Source organism: Calypte anna, chromosome 6, assembly GCF_003957555.1.
Source record: "Calypte anna isolate BGI_N300 chromosome 6, bCalAnn1_v1.p, whole genome shotgun sequence".
Classification (NCBI taxonomy): Eukaryota; Metazoa; Chordata; class Aves; order Apodiformes; family Trochilidae; genus Calypte; species Calypte anna.
In genome coordinates, this window is record NC_044252.1 from 25,616,468 (window position 1) to 25,639,886 (window position 23,419).

Consider the following 23,419-nt stretch of genomic DNA (forward strand, 5'->3'; position numbering starts at 1 on the left):
ATCTATCAGGCTGGAGGGCAGTTACCAGGAGAGTGTTAAACATCATTCCTGGAGATCTGGCAAAGTGCTTTAGTAAATCTGTTTGGCACTGATGTTAGTGGAGAACTGGTGAAATTGCTGATGGCAGAAAATGTGGAGCAACCTCAGGACAAAGGAGGCTTGAGATAATACAGAGAAAAAGGAGTCAGCAGCAGAAAGTGTCAGTCGTGGGCACAAATGACCAAAACCTTCCCTACAGGCTAACTGGCAGCTCTCACTTTGGTCCCTGAATAACTTGCCAAGGTGGTGGAAACATGAAGCAAGAAATGCAGCCCTGGAAGGCTGCAGGAAAGGTGCAGCTCAGGCTGCTGCAAAGGCTGGGGTGTGCTTGAGGAGAGGCTATGCCACTTCATTTTACAAAGCTGCATGTCAAGAGGAGAAGGATTTCTCTGCTTTCCTACTCCCAGAAAGGGAGATGGAAGAGCTGCTGGTGCCAAGGTCTAGTGCTGCTACAGAATAAATGATAAAAAAGAGGCATGAGACATTTTGATTAGAAGGTCTTTAGTAACACTTTGATAACGTGGCTGTGGAATAAACTCCCCCTTTGTAGTCATGCATGCAAAATATTAGATCTCTTTGAGGATGGAACTTGTTCAGTTTATGAGAAGGATTATATCACACAGTGCATGTGATAGAGAATGTGGTAGCACAGCCAGTCCTATGCACCAAGGTAAATATTCGGTGACCCTGTGTCAATATAAATATGGAGCATGTGATTATGCACACACACAAAGCAGACACATGATTTATTAATCACAGGGCCTCAGCTTGTCAAATAATAATTACATAGCAATAACACCTTGTTTTAGTAAATGGCTCCTAAGATTTTTTTCCCACAGTAAACCAGTAAAAAGGGACAATTATTCTGAGGCAGAGGGGGTGTTTAGTGTTTCTGATTGTTAGCTTTTAAATAAACTCACTGTCTAGAATTACTAAAGAAAGTACTCCCATTTTTCTGCACATTTCACAAGCTCAGCTCTTCCCAGTAAAGTCTCTTCAGATGTGTGATTGCCTTTTGTGAAGGCAAGAATGAACAGATGACAACTGCAGCACAGTGGAGACATGCCTGGAACAGCTTTACAAAGCAAACCAAATTCTATCACTTCTGCCAGGAGAGCCTACTCAGAGATGTGAAGGGGGAAGGCTTTTTGTGCAATGTGAGGAGCAAGTCCCAGAGAGCCTGGGTAAAAGAGAGGAAAGCTGTGGTTTGATAAAATGTTTATCCAAAGCCACCACAGTGAGTGACACTTCAGTTTCCACACTCAGATAAGTGTGAGCTGATCCCCTCCACCTCCCAAGGGTCCCTCCACACTTCCAGCTTGCAGCTGGAGCTGCAGTAGGACGTCCAAAGGCAACTCTAATTACTGTGCATTAAAAAAAAAGGCATGTAAGGCATGTTTTAGTGTCCTGTCAACCTAGAGCTGATGCTGCCTGATGAAGAACGGGATTGCTGTGCCTGCAGTTCATTTTATGAAGGCACCTTTTCAGAAGATACAAAAATAAAACTAGGGTGAAGGCAAACAGAAGGCCAAGAAACAGGCAAGTGAAGAGAGCAGATTGATTTAACAGATACGATACAATTTTCCTGTCTGCATAATGTGTGAGAATTTATGTTCCAAGTGATATAGTAACATACTCGATTGTAATCAAACAGAACTGCTGAGGTGTCGGGAGCACAGATGCTGCCTTTCAAAAATATTTAAAACAGAAAGTAGAACTTTGACAAACGGGGAGGGTGAGGAAAAAGCTCTGCGATGTTTCTAACCCAACACAAACTCTCTCTCTGCTTTTCCCTGCCCTCTCTGGTGCTGGAGGTACCATGACCTACACGAGTCACCCCAGCTAAAGCTCAGAGAAACCCTGGTGAAAAGGAAAAGCGAGCTGGGCACGACAGCTCCGAGACACGCGGTGCCTATAGTGCCCTGGACACGGATCCGGGGGGAAGGGCTGCTCCAGCGTTTGAGGGAACTTCAGCCAGTGGATTCCTCCCCTGGGTGTTACGGGAGGGCTTGGCCAGCATGTGAGAAAAGGGAGGGGAGAATTTGAAAACAACCCAGCAGGCTGTAAGGAAGGAAGGCGGATAGAAAGTGGCCTGCTCAGCTCCGTGCGAGAGTTTCCCTCCAGGTGATCCGCAGCGCTCCGGTTGGGAGCGCAGAGGGGCCCCGGGGGGTCCCCGCACGGCGAGGGTCGGTGTTGGCTGAGGGTCTGGGTGCAGGTAACGCCGGGATGCGGGTCTGGGGAGCGGGTCTGGAGATGTGTGGCCCGCACTGGTTGCCTCCAGCTGCAGATTGGCCAGAAACGGTCAAAAGAGGGATTTTTTTTTAATTTATTTTTTTTTTTTTTTTAATGTGGGGATAAACTCTGCTGTTCTGTTTTTATGGGGGAATGTTTGCTGTTGGCACAGCTGGGGGAGGGAGAGAGCCAGGAGGTCTGTGCAGCTCGCAGGCAGTCTTGAGGTTAGAAAGGCAAAAAAGAGGTGATACCGCTTAGCAGACTGGTTGAGACAGTGGAAAAATGCAAGTAATCTATCAGGTACATCAGCCCTTTTCCAGGCCATGGTGTTTTTAGAAAATATTTGCAGTGAAATCTAAAGATTTTCAGTGATAGATAACCCAGCTGCTGATAGAAGCATTCACCGGAAGAGAGAAAGTAAACCCACCTTTTTCTTGTCTGGAGCTGTGCCTGATGGTTCAGGGACTTCCATCTTTTTATTACTGACCCAGCTTTTTGACTTCTTGGAAGTGATCCAGCCCTAAATTTTATCAGAAAATCATTCTGCAATTTTCCACAGTGCTTTAAAGCGTGTAATTGGCATGATGGATTGACCTGGTATTTTGGGGGATGTTCCAGTGTGCAGGTGGTGGTTACTGTTTCATTCTGTCTTCCGTGCCACCTCTTTCCTCCTTACTGCAAAGACTTTTTAAAACTCCTCTTCTGTCTTGCAGGGCAAACTGAATTCCACGATCTCTGTTAATAGCTAGGATTATTTTTCAGAGCTTGGTAATAACGCTGTAGTGGTTTGTTTGGTATGTGCTAGTCAGTGGAGGTGCAAAGAGCAAACTAGAAATTATTTTTTGATTGATGGGCAAACAACATCTTTTGATGCTGCCTCTAGGTTGCATGTGAAAAACAGTCTTGTGTGAGCATGCTGAACTGTCCTGACTTGAAAATGTCTGCAACTTAAGAGTTTTCATGAACAGGGAAGATTTACTTTCTGTCATTTGCTTGATGGGGAAAGTATTTAATCATGGTGCAGAGTCTTTAAACAGATTACTGTTGTTTTAATTCTTAAACCTAGTTTTGACAATTCATGCAGAGGTATGATGGTGAATACATTCAGAGGCTCTTATGCAGGGAAAGTTAGACTAATTCCAGTCAAAAGTGAAATCATACTGAAAAATCCTGCAATGCAAAAAAGCAGAGGGGATTTGTGTTTTCTTTTCCCATAACAAAGCACTGCTATTGCTTGGGCTCTGTGGAGTGACAAATTACAGAGGGAAAACAAGGGGTAATAGAGTTTTTAGGAGATACTGTAAATGGAGGCAAAATACATGATAATGGAAGGAGACTGTGGTCTCTAATAAGGAGTCTGTCCTCAAGCGGTGCATTTAGAATAAACAGAAGCAGAGTAAACTAAAACAGTGTAGATGTGTGGATGGATATGAATGGTTTAGCTGTCAGTCCTAAACATGCACAGTCTTAAGATCTCAGCAGTGGAAAAGGCGGCTGCAGCACCTTTTACCTTTTTAATTGCCTGAAAAGCAGGAATGTTGTCTGACAGCTGTGAGGCTGCTGTGGGTGTTTCTCAGCCCCCAGTCCTGTACATCCGATGCTGAAATGAAGGTAGAGAGGAGAGGTCTGGTGTGAAGAGGGAGCAAAAGGTCTGAAAATCCCCATGCTGGCCGAGAGTGATGCGTTATTGTTTTGTTTCAGAGACAATAATTAATAATTGATTTCTGATTAACAGAGAACACAATGTCGAAGAGGAGAGCAGGGCACAGCTGTCAAGGTTCCCATGGCTGTTGGTGCTCTCCGTGCAGGCCCGGTCCTGTCATGGAACCCTCCATCCCCTCACAGGGTCTCTGGGTTCAGACCCTAGAACACCAGTGTTTATTGTTTGGGTTCTGACCCATCAGATCGATGCCCCTCCTGAACGCGGAGAAGCCAGGGGGTGATGGCGCCCTGCGCTTTTCTGAGCTGGCCGGGTTATATTCTCCAGGGAAGTGGAAGATGCGGGACTGCTGCGTGTGCGACAGTCCCAAAGGGCACCTCTTGGGGCACCCACACAGAGGGCGTCACCCAACTATTATTTTAACCACCAGCCCAGACATCCCGAGTGGGCTGCTCCGCGCCAGAGGGCCTGCAGGGGTGGGCTGGGGTAGGAGAGAGAGAGGCGAGCAGCAGCAGGCAGCGCACATGGAGGAGTCTCGGACTCCTTCACACACCGTGGACCGTCCCTCACCTCCCCCCCTCCCCGCTGCACCACCGGGAGGGGACACAACGGCCCCAGTATCCCGGGACCAACACGCTGCCCCCCCCTTCCCCACACGAATGGTTCCTTCCCGCTCCCTCCCCCCCTCCGACGCCCCCGAGTTGGTTTCGCCCTCCCCCCATCTTTTTCCTCGGGGCTGACCCTCCCCACTGTCCCCGCCCACTGCCTTTCCCCGCCTGCCGATTGGCTGCGGCGGCAGGCGGCAGGCAGCCAATCCGCGGCGCCGCTTCCCGCCGTGTCGCTAGGGGGAAGACAACAAAAACAAGCGGCAGGGGCGCGCGGCTGAGGTTGAGGCCGAGCGGAGTGGGGGAGCCCGGGGACCGCTGCCGGTAACGGTCTGGGGGCGGCCACTGAGGGGAGACGGGACCGGAGCGGTGCGGAGCGGGCCGGATCGGAGCGGGCGGTCCGCTCTTGTCTCCTCCTCCTCTGCGGGCGCGGTGGGGAGGTTCTGTCTCCTCCTCTGCGGGCGCGGCCCTGCAGAGCGCGTTGCGGGGGCGTCCAGGCCGTGGGGGCAAACGGTGAGGGGGGAGGTGGGTGCTGTGAGGAACTGCTCCCCCCGACCGACCTCCAGGAGCCCGTCCCACGGCGTACCGGTGGTGGTAGCCGGAGGTGGCTGCCTAACGAAGTGGCCGCGTCACTGGGGCTCCGGCGGTGGCAGCGTTGTGAGGGCTCATCCTCTGTCTGCGGTGCGGGCGCTCCTCGCCGCATCCCGGACGGCTCAGCGGCTGCCAGGCCCCTGCCCTGATCGGGCCTGAGGCGGCTGGGCCCAGCGGCAGCCGTGCACCCGCCCGCCTCCGGCCCTTAGGAACGCCTCTTCGTGAGGGTCGGGGTTGCTCCGCCATTGATTTCTGCTACCAGCGCGGGTTTTGTAAGGGTAGCTGAATTTTACCTGGCTGGTGGGGTTTTTTGCTGGTTTTTTGCTGGTTTTTTGCTGGTTTTTTGTTGGTTTTTTGTTGGTTTTTTGTTGGTTTTTTGTTGGTTTTTTGTTGGTTTTTTGTTGGTGTATTGGTTTATGTTTTGGGTTTTTTTGTTGTTGTTTGTTTGTTTTGCATGTGGCTGCAGAATTAACAGCTGGCGTTTGCGGTTTTCCAAAGCCTTGGTGATGAAGAGTGTTTGGTTAAAGTTAGGGGAAAAAGATCGTATAAGCTGTGCTGAAGTTCTCTAGGGATGTTCTACATAGATACAAGGTCTCGAGGTGTTTTGGAGGTTTTCTTCTGTAGCGTGTGTCGTTCCTAAACGTTAATCTGCTGATGCTCACCTGCTGGGGCAGAATTGCTTATTTAGATAAAAAGTAGATACAGTGCTAGTGAGTATAGAGGCTGTGTCTGCATGTATCTGAGCATATTGGTGGTTGTCAGTGACTTAACAAATATCCTTGTTTGCTGAACTACTTTAAAAAAACTATTCATGACGTTGATTAATCTTAAGATCTCTTGCAGTGTTCTTGTTCTGCAGATGCTAATTTACTTCTCTCCATTTTGTTCCTGTATTATCTCTTCTAAAATAAAATTTTGGGGTTATTTAATGTTTTTAATGCAGGTTTCAAAATGTATACTGTAGTTGATTGCTGATACCGTGTTATATAATTTGACAGCATATAAAGTGATTTTTTGAGATAAATATCAATGTAAAGCTTCAGCAGACCATTTGGCTTTAGTTAATGGGAGGGTGCATTGCTAAATTGAGTGTGTCTCCTGGTTGGTATGACAGCAGGAATTGTAAAGCTCAGTTATTCCATCATTCTGGTTAAAAACAAAGCAGGATGTTGAATCTCAACAAGACAGCATGTGAATGTTATGTTGTTATTTATGATGTTGCCACAGGTAGAGAATTCCAACTAGTCCTATATGGAGAAAGTATTTCTCCAGATTAAATTTAAGACTTAATATATTACAAATGGTGAAAGTCATGATTGTTATTTAATACAGGTCTTGTCCTTTGTCTTCTTTTTCAAAGAGGTAGACAACTGATGGAACATTTAACTGGGAAGAATAAAACTGTTCTTACAGGCTAGTTTGCTCAGTTTAGACTGAGATCCATACAAGAAAGCTCTCGGCTAACAGTGACTGGGAACACTTGAGAACTGAATGATTGATTGAGGTAACTCAGAAAAAACCCACATTTATCTGAAAGAAAAAATGGTGTGGGACTGGGAGGACTTCTTCTTACACAAAGCTGTTAACTGTTTGGATTGACTTAGGAAATGCAAGATTCTGACAGCTTGATACTGTGCCTTAAACCAGAGGTTCTTTATTGCCACCAGTCTGTGATGAATCATTTGCAGTTAACAGGTCTGTGGTAAGCAAGTTGGGCATAAGGGGGAAACAAGGAAAGAGAAGAAAAGGGGAAGGGAGTGCTGTCAAAATCTTCCCACTGAAGGGGAATGTGTTTTCAGGGCAGCAAGGATGATAAGGGGGAAAAAGAGCCAATGAATTCTTACAAGGCAGACACAAATGCCAGTAATATTTACAGAACTACCAAGTCATGTGTGAAAGTCTTGCAGGTGAAAAAACACATGAGGAATTGTGGGGCTTCTTAATTTTTTGTGTACATAAAGGAAATCTGGATGATGCCATCTTTTTAAGGTGGGGTGGTTTGTTGAATAGCAGGCACTAGGAAGAGATGGAAAAAGGGGATAATAGGAAAAAAGTGTTAGACTCTATCCCTTGCAGTTTAGTAATTATAAGGAGTGTTTGAAGAGTGCAGAAACACAGATGTGAAAGCTTGACAGCTGTATGTACACATACAATGAAACATAAGACTGTGCCCTTGAGGAACACAAAAAAACCCCACAAAAAACCACACCTTGTTTTCTAAGGGCTGGTCTGTACTTGATAAATTGGTACCATTTTATCAGTCCAGTTCACCTGAAGAACATTGCTCTTGTGGATGCAATTATAACGTTTATATTATATGCTCACATAGATAATCACATAGTATAGTAGGACAGTCTAGGCTGATAGAGGTGCATGCAGAGGGCTTTTATCCTTAAAATAACTGCCTTTATCCCAGTGCCTTCTTCATAAATAGCAGAACTGACAACTACTGATAAATCCAGTCTTAGATGTGTTTGAGGGTGGTGATGTCTCATGTTACACCATTTATCCTCTCAAGAACTTTTTGGTGGTTACTGATAGTTAATTGTAAGTTTAAAAAAACAAACTATTTTTGCATTTCATTTTGTGAGTGAAGCCTTTGAAGCTTTGTCCTTACAAAGTTTGGTCTGGTGCTTTTCTTTCCCTAAGATTCTTTGTTTCTTTTCAGGCCTCGGAGGGGAAAACGTTTAAGACTACATTTCACAGTCAGTTCTGTTAAGCAGCTATGGAAATAGAAAAGGCACACATTTATGTTAACCCAACAGGTAAGTAATATATTCATTACTTTTTTACTTTAAAAAAATCCTTTGCTGACCCAAAGTGTTCTCTGTAGAAAAATTGTATTACTTGTTAGTTTTTAACAGTACTGGTTTAAGAAATAAATAGCTTTCATCAAAAATTTGAGAGTAGTTCTTTCAAGTATCCTGCTTGATTATGTGGATTTTAAAATTTATTAAAATAATGAAGTTAATATTTCTTTCACTTACTAAATAATAGTGACTCTGGACTCCTTATCACCTAACTTCAGTTAGTGCTGGTATAAAGCAAGTAATAAATTCAAAAGTAAGATGTGTAGGTGCATTTGACAGGTACAAATTGTAGTGTAATGTAGCTGTTTCACTTAAAATTAGAGGAATCAAATGATGAGAGGCTTGACTGCAACTGGACTGACACAGTAAAAAAAATTACTGATTAGGTGTTAGAGACTGCCGTTAAATTGACTGCTTTGTCCATATTACAGACATGGTTTATGATGCTTAGTGAAGTTGACAAAATTGTGTGTTATTTTCTGTCTTCCAAAGGTTATGATGATCTGCACTGATGTTCTTGTATCCTAAAGAGTTTTTGTAGGCTTTAAATGGTTTTGAGAAATAAAAATCATGTATATGTTAAGAAGGTATGTAGTGCAGGAAGTTGTAATATGCTTCTTGTGACCTCTAATTTAAACACAAATTTACATTAATGTAGAAGATGTTATGTAGATGCACTTCTACATAATGTAGAAGATTAGATGTTTCTCATCTAATGTAGAAATGCTTCTCAGCATTACAGAATTAATTTTGGAAAGTAGATGAAGAGGTATGATACCTAAATTGACTTAATTTGGTCAAAATAATTTTTTGTGTAGGTAAGTATTTGCTGTATATTTTGTTACTTAAGGTAGCACCATAAAAGCACAGTTTATAAGTGTGCCCTCTAGGTTTACGAGCTGGTTAGCAAGATCAATTTGGATAACTTTTTAATATATAGTAAAACCTTAAAGTTTATAGAGCACTGTTCTTGCTTGTATATATGTATGCTATAGGATGGAAAAGGCAAATTGACATTTGCTGAAAGGCAAATTCACATTTTTTTCTGTACTTTTTATAAAACTATTTTTTTTAGAAAATTACTCAAAATTAGTGTATATGTTAAACCTATATATATATATATATATGCAATTTAGTAATGCACTGAGAAATATTAGGGATTGGCTCCCTTTAGTCTCAGTCCTGAGATCAGGGTTGTGTAAAGAGGTTGGAACTGTAGCCTCCCCATATATCCTGAGTTGTCAGGTTCAGGACTGACTTGGGTTAATCAGTTGTTGGCCATTTTCTTTGAGAACTGAGAAACAAGTACATGGTCATTGAAGGGTGTGGTTCTTGGACAGCCAGGTTTGAGTTGTAAACTGGAGAAATTCATGGGATAGTGGCACAGAATTTAAATTCAATTGCCTGAGATGAGCTGGCAACTGGTGATGGGGTCTCCCTGGGTAATGAGAAAAAGGAAACCTGTTCTGTTTGGTTTTGCTTTTATTTCCCCTCTGCTAGCTTTATGCAAATTCCACATTGTTTTATTAAAATATTAGACAAACTGAGAAAGCTCATTGTGGGAATCTTTTCCTGAATGTGATGCAGGCTTTTCTTTTACAGCTTGCTGAAAGCATAAAAGAATGCTTTTGTGGGAGTAATAAGTGGAAAGATGAAGTTTAGACTGGAATGGCTGCATTATTATTCAGCTGTAGCATTCACATCTGTGAAGAGTAGTATCTAAATTTACTTTGATCACAAAAGAGGCAGTTGCATGAAACTTTCCTTGTTTTGTAGTGTGGTATCCTCTTTGATATTGCTAAATACTTCAAGGTTGGAAATGTTTTATTAGTGCACTTACCTTTTGGAACAATTTTTCATTAAGCTCTTTTGAACTGAAAAAATAATCTTCTGAGAAGGATTCTCCAAATATACGTTGTTAATTAGAGGTATTGGAATGGTGAAGTAATACATTCTAGCTAAGTTCAAAAACAAATATTAAAAACTGTTTTAATAGTCTGGGTTTATTGCAGTGAACTTTTCTTTAAAGCAAGCTTGGCACAGCTGGAAAAGCAGCTTCCGTGTGCCTCATCATTGCACATTGCACTTCCTAGGATTTGGGCTGTAGGTTCCATCATTGAGGTTCCAGAGAATCCTTAGGGAAAGAAGGGCTGTGTAACAGAGAGCTGAGGTTCCTTCCTTTGCAAGGGCTCCCAGGGTACTAGAGTGTAAAACAGGTCCCCAGATGCCTTTTTTTGGGGGTTGTTTTTTTGTTTGTTTGTTTGTTTTAAATCTTGATGAGTTAAGAAAGGGAAGAAGCATTGAAGGAAGGCTTTTGTTCCTAATGCTTTAAGACACTGTCTTCTGTAAGACCATACAGCTCAAGTGGGAACCAACTTCTGTTTCAAGGGTGCAAGCTGGGCTCTAACCTACTGAAGATCAGCTGCAGGGCTGCATGCTGTGGGTCAGATCTTAGATCACACAGGTCCCAAGCTCACAAGACAAAACCAGCCCCAGCCTTGCTGTACACTGCAGAGGAACACTTGGCTCCTCCCGTGCAAGCCCCAGCCCAGGCCATGATGGATCATGCTTATACAGAAACACTTCCCTTCGGTCAGTAGCTCCCAGGTGTCAGTTCTCAGAGGCAGAGGTGATGCCAGAACTCTGCTGTGACTTTCCCTACCCAGCCCAGTCCCAAACACTCTGCAGTAAATCCTCATCAACACCCAGGTACAAACATGTGCAACAATTAGGCCAGGCAGATCTGGCATTCCCACTGGGAATGTTTTCTTGCCCTTGTGCCTCCGTTCATTAAAAACAGGCAGGTTTCCAGCCCGCCCTTCACCTGATTTCTGAACCACTTCCCCCTTGTTCATCTCTTCTTCTTTTTGATATTAAAGACCACAGCACTTGGTTTTGTAGGAAGCTGTAGTTAAAAGTTACAGTTGCCTTCTCAGTGTGTTTCTGCTAGAAAGACTTAACTGCTCTCTGGGCCCAGCTTCTTGCACTGGTGTATATGTATTACTTGTAGCACAGGCAGACCTGGCCAAGCATATGTCCAAGTCTTTGTGAAATAAGTCTTTAAATCCAAATTGCAAACATTCCTTAACTTCCCAGGAAAGCGAAATCATTGCACTTCTTGGTACTTAGACATTTACAGGTCCTTAAGTTGTGAGAGAATTCGTTGGGTATGAAACAAAAGGTAGTTACCTATATGATTGTGCTGGGGAGTAAACCATTTTAAATCTTGACAGAAGCCACAGTGAGGGGCAATGCATTCAGAAGAAAGATAACACTGTTGCAAAAGACTTTATTCTATGAGTCTTCTTCACAGAAGTTCCCAGGCTTTTATTAAATGTGTTGTGTGCCCCGTCCCCTTTCCCCCCTTACCCCAGCTTTAAATACAAAATAAGAGTTATGTTGGTTTTCTATTCTTGTAAGTGTAGATCAATGCTTTTCCAGTTGGTGAGTTGCTTGAAATTCCTTGAATGCGGGGAATGTTGGTTGATGATTTAGGAAATTAATTTCAGTTTGATGACTAGTCTGTTAGCATTAGTGAGTTCTTACACAACTTACTGTATTGGCAGTTTTGTTTGTTTCTAAATTAAGAGATGAGTGGGTGGGGTGAGAACTAGGCACTTATGTTTTACACACTGAGGAGTTCTGATAGTTTTTGTTTGACAGGGGTGGGATTTTCTGTGGTTTACCTGTTGATAAAAGATTTATTCATTTGCTTTCCAGCTCTTGACATACGCTCTGTTAACTTGGGGATAGTTTGTGAATAATAAGGAACTCCTTATTACTGTGATGTATAGACATATTCTAAAGCCAACATCATTTACCTTAACAGTGTTGGAAATAGGTGTTCTATTTAATGTTGTAATCCTTGGAAAATGCAATGTGTTCTGGTACTGTAACATAAAACTGCTTAAAGCTGTAACAGATGTTTTTTGCTCTATCTCCTCTTTAAGAACTTGAGAATCTAAGCGATGCTCCATTTTCCGGTGATGAAGAAAATGGTGGCTCTGAGGAGCATAAAACTGAAATCAATGGAAATTGGATTCCTGCAACTTCAATTACTGAAGCCAAAATAAATGCTAAAGCAAAGAGACGGTTGAGGAAAAATTCTTCTAGAGATTCTGGGAGAGGAGACTCTGTCAGTGACAATGGAGATACACTGAAGATTGGAGTTGTTGTACCAACAAGCCCAAAGGGGAAACTCCTGGACAGGCGGTCCCGGTCTGGAAAGGGAAGAGGTCTACCAAAGAAAGGTTGGTGTTGCTTAGTGAAGAGAGTAGTGTGATAGAAATTCTGTATAAAACATTATTTTTTTTTTTCCCACCAGGTATCATTTTTGTAAGCTGCAGGCATTTGTAGGTGGCATTATTATCAGAAAGTTTTATGTGTGTATCATTAATTAACCTCTGTCTTTAAGTACCTTTTATTACAAATTTAATACACAAATTTGAACTGTTGATGGTTCATAGGACTGGAACTAACACAAACTGAAAGCGTGGTTATATTTCAAAGTACAGTTATTTGAACCTTCAGTAACTTGTGTGGGAAGTGATGAAAAAACTGGTGGTTAAAGTGGGAACATGTTATACAGACACACCCTTTTAAGCATATATTGTTAGAGACAGGAGATACATCAAATTGAAGAATGTAGGGTTGAACTCAATAGTATTCTTTGTAAACTAGTAGTCCTTTCTTCCTGTCCCATATTTTGCTAGGTGGAGCAGGTGGTAAAGGAGTTTGGGGAACACCAGGTCAAGTGTATGATGTGGAAGAAGTAGATATTAAGGATCCTAATTATGATGATGACCAGGTAGGCAAATAATTTCTTTGCAGTGTTGTTTTTTACTGATTTCGGTTGCTGTGATGCTTATATTAATGAAAGTTTCACCTTGTGAGTTATGTGAATGTCAGCCTGGCTGTACTAAATGCTCAATTTTATGTTCGAATGGATTATTGGCTAGCTAAAGACAAGGGCTGTAGAAGTGTCACAGCGTGACACTCACAAATCTTGCTCCATGAGCCCCTTTTCTTGGCTTGCCTTGGCAATTCCCTTTTCCCAGGAGTCAGCCTTTCACTGCTGCTTCCCATAGCGGTGAATGTTGCAATGCTGCTCTGGATTGTAAAGGAGCACCACAGTAAAAATGCAGCACAGGCTTTCTCAAGTTGGCATTTTAGTTTGGGACAGGATCCTTTGTGTCTTTTTTGCTTCCTTGTATTTACAACCCTCATTATGTCTTCTGTCTATTTAGTGTAAACACTTCAAGCTACTGCAAAGTTGATACCTTACAGCCATTATCTATGAGATCACAGCAGTTGTGAGGCCATAAGTAAACTCTGTATAGCATAAGCAGAGCAGTGGTGGTGTCCTTTGAGCACAGGCTGTTTGCCGTAGCCATAGCTGCTGAAAGGAGTGCTGTGGGAATATCAAAACCAATGTAATTTTTTTACCTGCAATTCAACACTTCCCATTAGCAGAGATAATTATGAAAGGTAAAGTTGATGAGTGCATAAAAGCAAGTTTAATGAAGAATGAATATTCTATGGAACTTCTTCTATTCTTAGCTTTGCAGTGGTTGAAAAGGGAGACTGATGTGATGGCTTTGGACTTCTGTTATAATTCTTAATCATGGAAAGTTTCTTTCCATTGAGCATTAGTTGGAAAAATTTGTTCAGAGTACTGTGCTCTGTAATATTATTTTGACTGTTACTTTTCTAGTCTGTGAGGAGTAAAGAGCTGAATTATGGTGGGGAGATCTGTTTGTGTTGGAACTCTGCAGGACCAGGTGATATAGGAGGCATTTGCTATGTAATTCTTTTTTCCCCTTAGGGAAAGCTGTAACTCACAAATATTCTGAAAATGCCTTTTCTCTGATTTGAGTATGCTGTCACCCATCAGGAGACTCCTTCACAGTCACCAAAGAAGAGGGAAAACAGGCTTGCTGTCTGGGTCTGGAGTGCCACTTGCAGGGAAAGGTGCTTAAAGTCAAATCTTGTGCTGTGGCACAGCCAACTGCTGGGCTGGCATAGGAGTTTCTGTTGTTTTTCCTTCAGTACATAGTACATAGACACCTCATCTCTCTTCATGTGGTGTTAGCAAATCCTAGGAACAGAGTTTAGAGTGTTTACCATCTTTTTAACAGTAAATTCAGTCTTTCAGTTGAATTAATCTAACAGTAAACTCAAAATAGCAGCATGACATGTAGCCAGCATTGTCCACACTTGAACAGTAGAGACATAATCTGATGTTTTCTGGCAGAATACTGACTACCAAGGCTAAAGGATTAAGGATTTAAGATTTTAGAAGGTATATTTTGATGCTATAAGCATTGCATAAGAGGTAAGAAGAAACAGTATGGCTTACAGCAGGATAAATGCTTTTGTTGCATTTTAAAATAGGAGAACTGTGTCTATGAAACAGTAGTTTTACCTCTGGATGAAAGAGCATTTGAAAAAACATTAACACCAATCATACAGGAGTATTTTGAACACGGAGATACTAACGAAGTTTCGGTAAGTTGTGTGGGTTTTTTTACTTCTCTGATTCGGGGGGAAAACCTGTGGCATACAAGGGAATCCAAATGTGAGCTCTAAATGAGTGTATAGAGATGTTGGCAAGAAATGTGCAATAAGATTTCCTAAGCAGTTAGTTAATTACATGAGCAAAAGCACAGATGTAAATATATAAATATAAGCATATAATTATTTATGTATTTGTACTAATTTTTCAATATAATTATATAATAAATATTTATATAATAAAAACTATGAAATGTTAATTTTTTTTTTTCAAATCTTATTTAGGAGATGCTGAAGGATTTAAACCTTGGTGAAATGAAATACAGTGTGCCAGTGCTGGCTGTTTCCTTGGCATTAGAGGGGAAGGCTAGTCACAGGGAAATGACATCCAAGCTTATCTCTGACCTTTGTGGGACAGTAGTAAGCAAAACTGATGTGGAAAAATCATTTGATAGACTGCTTAAAGAGCTGCCTGAGTTGGTGTTGGATTCTCCCAAGGCACCGCAGGTATATTTGTGAAGTAGTATGTTAGTAGTCAAAAGTTTTTTCTTTTAAAGTATGGCTAAAATTGGTTAAGTAAACTGACATAGACTGTATTTTGAAAAAATATAGATTTTCTTGCTGTCTGTAATGCCCTACCAATTTCTCAGGCTGTGCTTTGAGATGGCTCATTCAAATAAAATCTGAAAACCAGGCACATTGTAATTGTCTGCTTAAAACTACTTTGAAGTTGAACACTTAATGAAAAATGCTTCTGCTTTGTTGCAGCTGGTGGGCCAGTTTATTGCTAGAGCTGTTGGAGATGGGATTCTGAGCAGTACCTACATAGATGGCTACAAAGGCACTGTGGATTGCATCCAAGCTCGGTAATTCTCTGGCTTTTTACATAGCTACAGTTTTCCATTCCAAGTGCTAAAGATGATGATCAGGAATTTAGGACTTCAGGATAAATCATGTGGTTCTCTATAACTTCTGTTTTAATTTAAAATTATTGAAAAAAAGCCACAAAGTCTGCACAGACAACAGCAAAATCCAGAATGACTTGAGACAGAGGAGGAATACTCAAAGTGCTTGAAAAATGTAGTAGTATGTTTGAGTTCACTTTGTTAGGTTTGTTGTCTAGCTGATGTTTGAGGCTGGAAAAAAATGAGATTAAACGAGGAGTGATTATAGGAGGTTTTGTCTTTAGGAAAAGCTTTAATGTGATTAATGAGTAAATATAGCAGCAGGACAGCTGCTGTAGATATGCTGTGAAATACACGATGGATTAACTGCCTTGCCTTGCAAAGGTTTGAAGCTTGTGCAGTGCTTTCCCAGATTTTCTCTGTAATGCTTTATTCATCAAGAAGTATAATTGTTTTCCATGTCAGGGTGAGAAGTCTGAAGGAGCCATCTCTGACATAGATGTTTTAATAACTAGTCATGTTTTATTATATTTCACCCATAAGTGTATGTTTCAGGCTTGATGAAGAGGTGTTGAAGTCCTGTACCTTCTAAAAGTTCCATTTATAATCAATATAATTGGGTACTTTTAGCAGGCAGGCAGATGCATAGCTGCCTAACTTGTTCAAATTTTGAAAATTGTCAGTAACACAAATGTCTCCTGTGATTTGAAGGATTGTAACCTGCATACTGCACATCTGGGATGCTTTGCTGCCTTTGTTTTCTTGGCCAGTCTTTTCTACTTGCTGCATCTTGGTGAATAGATACTGTTACTGGGTAGCCTCAGTCCGGAGATTGGGATAACTGTTTCTTCTTTAGCTGGATCAGAGCTTCGCTTTACTTCCTTTTCTATTCTTTCCTCAACAAACTGGCGAGCTTTCTAGTTCATACCATCTGTTTGCAACTACTTGTTTACCCCCTGAAGTATTGATTTGGTTTCTCAAGGATTCATAATTCTTTAGAAGCAAACAAAATAGTATTTTGGTAGGAAAGTTGTTCATCAGTGTGGAAGCAACTCAAGCCTCTTTTGCTTGAGATACACATGCCAAGCTGTATTCTTGGAAGAGCCTGGATACAACCCATCTCTGCACAGGAAAATACGAAGTTCTTGTGAGGATGTTTTAATTGATGATTCAGATCTGCTACCATCACATAATGTTACTTGTCCTAAGCATGGTATAACCAAAAAAGTGTAAAGGTGGCAAAAAGAGAATGTGGGAAGCTAGTTTGCTGGCTTCTTGATGAACATGTTCCCATGCAGTTGCTAATTCTAACCTCTCCCCAGGGATGTGGTCACTTTGCCCAAAGAGGAATGACAGTAGAGGAAGGTACAGATGCCTTTTAATGAAGTTCTGTAATAATTTGTTAAAACATTACCTTTGCTTTCTAGAGCTGCACTGGACCGAGCTACTGTGTTGCTGAGCATGACAAAGGGTGGAAAACGTATAGACAACGTGTGGGGGTCAGGAGGTGGCCAGCAGTCTGTGAAACACCTTGTCAAAGAGGTAACTGACTTGTACAAAATTCTTCTCTCTTGAGTTTATTGTCTTATTGACCTTATATTGTTTGGGATGAGACATATATCCCGTAGGAAATCAAGGTCTTGAATGTTGGTTTTGTTTTGTAGTGTAGGGGTTTTTTTTAATAATTTATTTATACAAAATTGTTTTAAAAAACTGATGTAGATAATTCTGGTTTGTTTGTGTTTTTTCAGTGTTTGTCAGTGGTGGGAACATGCGAGTACAATATTCTGTATTGCAAGTACACATTTTTGCATTAAGCAGAACTCAAAGCACTTAGCTTTTTAAGAGCTTACAATAAAATGGGTGAAGTAATTAAAAGAGCCAAGATGAAACTGGCTAAACTAGATAAACTATTATTTTTTTTCTTGGCATGACTGACCATAAGTAAAGTAATAACTGGAAAAAAAGAGAGGAATAAACAGGACTTGAGCGATCCATGCTATGAAGTAGGCAGGTTTAAAGGAAAAAGTCTTATAATTTCTAGCTTGTGAATGTAACAGATGACAGGAGCAGGAGTTAAGGGGACAGGATATACTTAATCTTCTCATATTAACCTTTGTACACATCTTATAAAACAATGTTTTTTGTGCTTGTGTGCCTGTATTTTCTGGATGGGTATTTGGCTCACACTGTGTTTCAGGCTGCTGATTCATTTGTGAAAACACTAGCAGTAAATGTCAGGAACTGACCTGCTGGGTTGATAACAAGATGATCAAAACAGTTGACAGCTTTTAAATATTATACCTAATTAGTGTTGGGTTTTTTCTGTTTTTATATTCAATAGATTGATATGTTGCTGAAAGAGTATTTGCTTTCTGGAGATGTCCTGGAAGCTGAACGCTGCCTGCAGGAACTGGAAGTACCCCATTTTCACCATGAACTTGTATATGAAGTAAGGAGTCCCTTTAATAAGAATAATTGTTAGTAATACCCACAAGTTTGGTTTTGTTTTGATGTGGGCATGAAAATAATATAACTGTAATCTGAAGCTCAGGTTGTGAATTCTGTTTTATTTGAATAACTAAATTGTTTTGTGTAAAGTTATGGGTTTGTGTGCACATCATGCAACAACTAAGCTGCTGCTGACTCTGGGAAGATGCAGAATAAATTTGTCTTTGTTGAGTAAAAGAGCTGAATTCAGACTATTACAGATTCCTTAAAAAGAAAAGCTCAGTTTATTTTTTTCCAAGGAATAGTGGCAAGAAAACCCCAGGATTTGTTTTGGTGTTTTTTCCTTCTAGTTTCACATATCTGGGTATTCTAATGAGTGTTACCTGTTTTTGTTAAGTTTTGGAGCATCCTTTTCAGGGTGGATTTTTCCATCTAGCACACTTTTAAAAGCTCTGAGGTACTGCAGAACCGTATGAGAGAAACATCATTTTTGCTGTGTGTGGGAGGCTGTTTCCATTTGTAGTCTTTTATCTGCCAAATTGGGAAATGGTTGTTTACCAATAAAGCCCAACACCCACAAGCTACAAAATTTTCTTTTTAGTAAATTACTCCTTTTAGATAAAATCCCTCATGATAGAAAAACAGAATCCTTTTAGGTTATGGGGGTTGTAGATTTCAAGCTTCTAAGTTCATCTAAAATCATAGCTATTAAAAAGCAATCAGATACAAAATTAATTTCATAGAATTAATTAGTTGCCATTTGTATTGCAGCAGGCATATGGATATGGTAATGAATCCCAGACCAGGGCCAGAAAGGCAGTGCTTTTCAGTCTGTCTGGTACTTTCTAGGTTTTGATATCTTTTCTTTTTAATCCAAATGTCATCAGGTTTTCTTTTCAAATAATATACTGAAATTGTGAGTGCATGTAACAAATGGAGTTTTCTCCCCAGAAAATGCATAATCACTCTCACTCCTTTTCACACCTCGTATGCTTACACATGTACTTAAACCCTATGCTTGATTTGTTTGATTTAGGCTGTTGTGATGGTTTTGGAGTCAACTGGAGAAAAGACCTTTAAAATGATATTGGATTTGCTGAAATCTCTGTGGAGCTCTTCCGTCATTACTATGGACCAAATGAGAAGAGTAAGTATGGCATTTAGAGGATTTTGGGTAAGGTCTTTCAAAATTTTAATAGTTTTTACCTACTATTTGCAGTCAGCAACAGACTACTACTTTTTTAATTTTCTGTTGTTAGTCTGTGTTCCATACAACTAATCTGTCCCTTGTGTACATGCAATATTGTCTGTATATGTAAGAAGTATAAATTAATTCTGAGCAGTAGTAGAAGTGTGAGGTACAAAATATTTGAATCTTGAAGATTTCCAAATGGTTTTATGCAATTAAATGGCTAAAACTAATTATGTAACATTCTGCAGCATAGATTCACTTTTCTTACATTTTTTTTCTTTCTGTCCAGCAGTTCATAATTGAAGAACAGTAAGAACCCACTTAATTATAAATGTAAATTAGAACAGTATATAGAAGATGGTATTTTATACAGTTGGAATAATCTATGGCTTTGCTTGTAGGTATGAATATAAAGCAGCTGGTCTGTCCCTGGGCAAACTAACCACCACACAAAGACTTGTGTCAAAATTTACCCATCCGTACTGCTGGCAGGCAGTGACAGAGTCATCCATGGTTGTCACAAGTGTTTCCCTGACTGCATAAACAATTGTGATTTACATTTTCATTTACATGGAAGAAAAACTTAACTTTCCTTTGTTATGAGCAATGTGGTAGCAGCCAGGCCAACATACACATTCTGTACTGACAGGATTTTGGGCCTCTAAGGACCATAGGAATCCTGCTGGTGTTTGCATGTAGATAGGTAGTTGTGTAGTACCATGGTATTATTGGCTGGTGTTACACTTTGTTTTTCTAATGATTTGCAGCTGCTCTGTTTTAGGTTTGTTGAAACTGTCCATAGTATACATTAAATTATATTGGAAAATAAGTCCTGAGTGAAGAAAGGTACTTAAAAAATTTATAATAAAATCATAGAACAACTCGGTCATTATTTGAATTCTTCTATTGCAGGGATATGAACGAGTTTACAGTGAAATACCAGATATTAACCTGGATGTGCCACACTCCTACTCTGTGCTTGAGCGGTTTGTAGAGGAATGTTTTCAGGCTGGAATAATCTCCAAACCACTGAGAGACCTCTGTCCTTCAAGGTACTTATTTTATTACAGATAGGTGAAGGTGCTTTTTGTCCCCATCATAAGTAGCAGAAAGCAGGATATTATGACCAAATTATTACAGTTTGAAACTTGGAACCATGAGAAAACCAATGGTTGGACTGGTAAAAAGAAGCTGCACTGGTGTGAAGCCTGTTATGTGGAGGCTGGGGTAAATATTTGAGAAAAGCAAACCCCAGTGAGTCCTGGGCAGCACTCCTGGGAAATCATCCAGAGGATGGAGGCCTTGGTGTAGAAAGCAGTGTAGCACTGAAATGGGAGTCAGGTGTAACAATGATCCATGTATGTGACAGTGGAAAACTGTCAGCTACAGTGGAATAAAAAACTGCTTTAAAAAATTGTTTCACCATATCAAAGTTTGTGAGTAAAGTTTGAAGATGAGACAATCATTCTGACATTCATGGCAAAAGGCTATAGGGACACGGGCATGGAATAAGCCCTACACACCCAGTGCTTGCACATCTGTTCTGTGGCTTGTGTAGTGCCTTTTGGTTTGTTACGGTTTATTTATAGCATGAATAATGCTGTTTGAGCTGTAGCGAATTAGTGTTCTTCTGTCTGGTCGCAAAACGAAGTTTTATACCTTTTAGGAAACCATGTAATATTTTATTATAATGTTAAAGCTATTATTTGCAATTTATGCATCAGGATACTATTTGTTACAGATATTTTCCAGTCTGGGTGTCTTGTTAGGCTTCTTGAATCATCTTGACAGCTTGCAACAAATTCAGACTTAGTACTGAGATTGTGGTATCCAGTATTTTGTAGGTCTGGGGTGCGGGAGGGTTGAAAGTCATCAACAAAAGCTCAATTATACTTCCGTTACCATTACTACAGTGAGAGGTGTTTTTTGCTTATGTACTTCAGTTTCAGGTAGAAAAAACATTCCTAGGATTTCAAATTCTATGAAGTGTGAACATTAAAAAGTGAACAAAGTGGGAAGCACTTGACAACACAGATTTTGAAAAGCTTCTTGGAAATAAGCCTACATGTGAAATTTAAATGGATCTTAAGAACTTCATCAGCGATCAAGAATGTCAGGGAATCTTTCTGATCTCTCACACCTTATATTTGACTTCAAGACCATTCTTCTCAGTGACAGATAAGAAAAAACAAGCGATGCTATTCTAAATTTGCTGAAAAGATACTTTATACTTTTCTTACAGGGGCAGAAAGCGTTTTGTGAGTGAAGGAGATGGAGGTCGTCTGAAGCTAGAAAGCTACTGAATGTGAGAACTCCTGACGCCTTACAAATTTAAAGGGAAAATATGAATACTTATATATATATATACAAACACCCATGCTTTTTTGGTGTGTGTATGTATATATGTATACACATATATAACACACCAAAATTTTGAGAGTTGCTTAGCACAGTCCATATTTTTTTAAAAGCACATGTTTTTGGGTACAAATACTTTTTTTTTTTTTTTTTAAATAGTATTGTAAATTTCAGAAAGAAAACTTTTCTTTGGGCATACAATAGAACAAGTGGCCCCTGCTATGGTGGTGCCTTCAAAATAAGCTATCTTTTCAAGTGCCATCTGTTTCTGACCGAATCATTCCACGTTTGCATCGATGTCTGACTGCCACTGTTTCTTTTGAGGTCAGTGTTGTCATCATAAAATCACTGGTTTATACAAAGCTTTATAGAAGGGTCAAGTTAAGCTGCTGTGATCACATTTCCATTGCTGCTGAAGAAATACTGTGCTTTGGGAAGAAAAATAGCTGTTTCTTTGTTTTAAAGACCCCAAGAAAATGGGAGTTGGGTCATGAGACTAATTCATCTGTTTCAGGGGAGAACACTGGTTGGCACTAGCCCTCCATGTACCAAACTGTCTTTTTTTTTTTTTTTCTATGTAACTGGAAAAGTGAAAAGTTCTGGTAAAGCATATTAAAAATATTTTTTGTGAAGCTCTCCTTTCAGCCTATTTTTTTGGAAAAAAAAAAAATTAACCATTAGGATTTCTGAAGTGTCTGCAGTTAGACTGTACATCAAACACCACCCTTTTGTAGAGCAATCTGCAGAACAGCACTGAGTAATTAAACTCGGGCAAGTATTTACCAAACATGTTTTTGAAAACAAGTGACTTGCAGAGGAGTGCCCAGGCTGCAGGATACAACTGTGAACGTGTCTGGGCAGCCCTGCAGTGCCAAGCCCTCAAGACCAGGATTAGATCTGAGACGCTACCCTAGAGTGAAGCACGGGGAAGCCCCTCCTGCTCTCCCCTACGTTTTACAGTTTCGTGTCAGGGTTTGGGGGTTCAGGAATCGTTACTGGGCCGTGACCACGACCTGTTCGGGAGCCAGGCGAGTCCGGTAAGCAGCGCGGGGCCGGTGGGCTGGGTAACGCCTGGCCCCTGAGCCGCCACTGCCCCCCTTCTGTTATCTGTCGGGTTTCAAGGTTAAACACCCATTTTAAAAATCTTGAAAGCACTAAGTGGGATTTCTGAAAGGAAACGCTAGACAAGGAGCCTCCCCCCACCCAACCCCTCCGCCCCAGCTCAGCAGCACCTCCAGCGTTCTGGGCCAGCCTTTAATCCGCAGCCTCCGTTACAAAGCGATACCTCCGCGTCGCGGGGGCGGCCACCACAGGGCAGGGTCCTCACCGCCCCTCCCCGGGGCTAAGGCCGGATCGGGGATGCCCCATCAGCCGTCGGTGGCCCCTCGGGCGGCCGCGCCGCCTCCAGAGCCGCCCGCTGCAGCTGCTCCAGCTTCTCCAGGGTCACCGACTTGAGGGGCAGCACCTTGGGCTTGCACAACACCATGGCGGCCTCGTCTTCCACCGACAGCTGCCCTGCAAGGGGAGAGAAAGGCCGTGTGTAAACGCCGGAGCCGGGCCGGCTGCCGGGTCGCTCCCGCCGCCAGTACCTTGTTTGGGCAGCACCTCCCGGAACACTGCCTTCCCCTCCGGCATGGCGGCTCCCGCACGGCGCTGCGCAGGCGCAGTTCCCTCACACTGCCCGCACCAGCAAGACCGCGCTTCCGCCAGGAAAGCTACAGCTCCCTGCCTGCGCTGCGCGGCACCGCCCCGGCACGCCTGCGGGTCAGGCCGCCTGCGCTGCCCCTGTGCACGCTGGGAAGTGTAGTCCTTCGGGCGGCCACAGCCCCGGTGGGTGCTGTAGTTGCTGTGTGCGGACTGAGCCCTGGGCGGGGCGGGAGCAGCTCCGCAGGGGCTTCCCCGGCAGCGGGGCTGGGCCCGGCTGTGGCTCACGCCAAGCGCTGCGGGGACGGGCAGGACGCGGAGCCGAGCTACACCGGTGCCGGGAGCTCGGTGGAGCGGCCGTAGCCTGGCTCAGTCCTGTGCGAGTCCGCAGAGCCGGGCTTCCCTCCCGCCGCTGTGGG

The 23,419-nt window shown here is 41.9% G+C and overlaps 2 protein-coding genes across 10 annotated transcripts; one reads left to right on the top strand and one right to left on the bottom strand.

Annotated features, from left to right (window-relative positions):
- The first annotated feature begins 2,127 nt into the window (after positions 1 to 2,127).
- On the top strand, positions 2,128 to 21,988 carry PDCD4 (programmed cell death 4). 9 transcript variants are annotated; one of them, XM_030453157.1, is made up of 13 exons: positions 2,170 to 2,254; positions 6,488 to 6,631; positions 7,796 to 7,892; positions 11,888 to 12,187; positions 12,650 to 12,744; positions 14,331 to 14,444; positions 14,736 to 14,957; positions 15,219 to 15,316; positions 16,783 to 16,897; positions 17,700 to 17,807; positions 18,843 to 18,953; positions 19,911 to 20,050; positions 21,241 to 21,490. In XM_030453157.1, exons 3-13 carry the CDS (start codon positions 7,853 to 7,855, stop codon positions 21,299 to 21,301), a joined length of 1,404 nt encoding a protein of 467 aa, XP_030309017.1. In that variant the 5' UTR covers positions 2,170 to 2,254; positions 6,488 to 6,631; positions 7,796 to 7,852; the 3' UTR covers positions 21,302 to 21,490. The 9 variants fall into 9 exon arrangements, with proteins under 9 accessions (XP_030309022.1, XP_030309017.1, XP_008488370.1 ...); XM_030453154.1 differs by lacking the exon at positions 2,170 to 2,254 and adding an exon at positions 4,760 to 4,860 and having other exon boundaries at positions 21,241 to 21,988; XM_030453155.1 differs by lacking the exon at positions 2,170 to 2,254 and adding an exon at positions 4,770 to 5,049 and having other exon boundaries at positions 21,241 to 21,984.
- A 608-nt stretch (positions 21,989 to 22,596) lies between these two features.
- On the bottom strand, positions 22,597 to 23,022 carry BBIP1 (BBSome interacting protein 1). The gene is made up of 2 exons (XM_030453163.1): positions 22,946 to 23,022; positions 22,597 to 22,871 (listed from the first exon to the last, which is right to left on the bottom strand). The coding sequence occupies exons 1-2, from the start codon at positions 22,989 to 22,991 to the stop codon at positions 22,699 to 22,701; spliced, it is 219 nt and encodes a 72-aa protein (XP_030309023.1). The 5' UTR covers positions 22,992 to 23,022; the 3' UTR covers positions 22,597 to 22,698.
- Between the last annotated feature and the right edge of the window lie 397 nt (positions 23,023 to 23,419).

What these genes read in the sequence shown, in the direction of transcription:
- BBIP1 (XM_030453163.1), bottom strand. Translation starts at nt 22,991, where the DNA reads ATGCCGGAGGGGAAGGCAGTGTTCCGGGAGGTGCTGCCCAAACAAG. An exon ending in GGAGGTGCTGCCCAAACAAG is followed by an intron (nt 22,872 to 22,945) that starts GTACTGGCGGCG and finishes CTCCCCTTGCAG; the next exon opens with GGCAGCTGTCGGTGGAAGAC.
- PDCD4 (XM_030453162.1), top strand. Translation starts at nt 7,853, where the DNA reads ATGGAAATAGAAAAGGCACACATTTATGTTAACCCAACAG. An exon ending in AAGAGGTCTACCAAAGAAAG is followed by an intron (nt 12,188 to 12,649) that starts GTTGGTGTTGCT and finishes ATATTTTGCTAG; the next exon opens with GTGGAGCAGGTGGTAAAGGA. An exon ending in ACCATGAACTTGTATATGAA is followed by an intron (nt 17,808 to 18,842) that starts GTAAGGAGTCCC and finishes TGTTTGATTTAG; the next exon opens with GCTGTTGTGATGGTTTTGGA.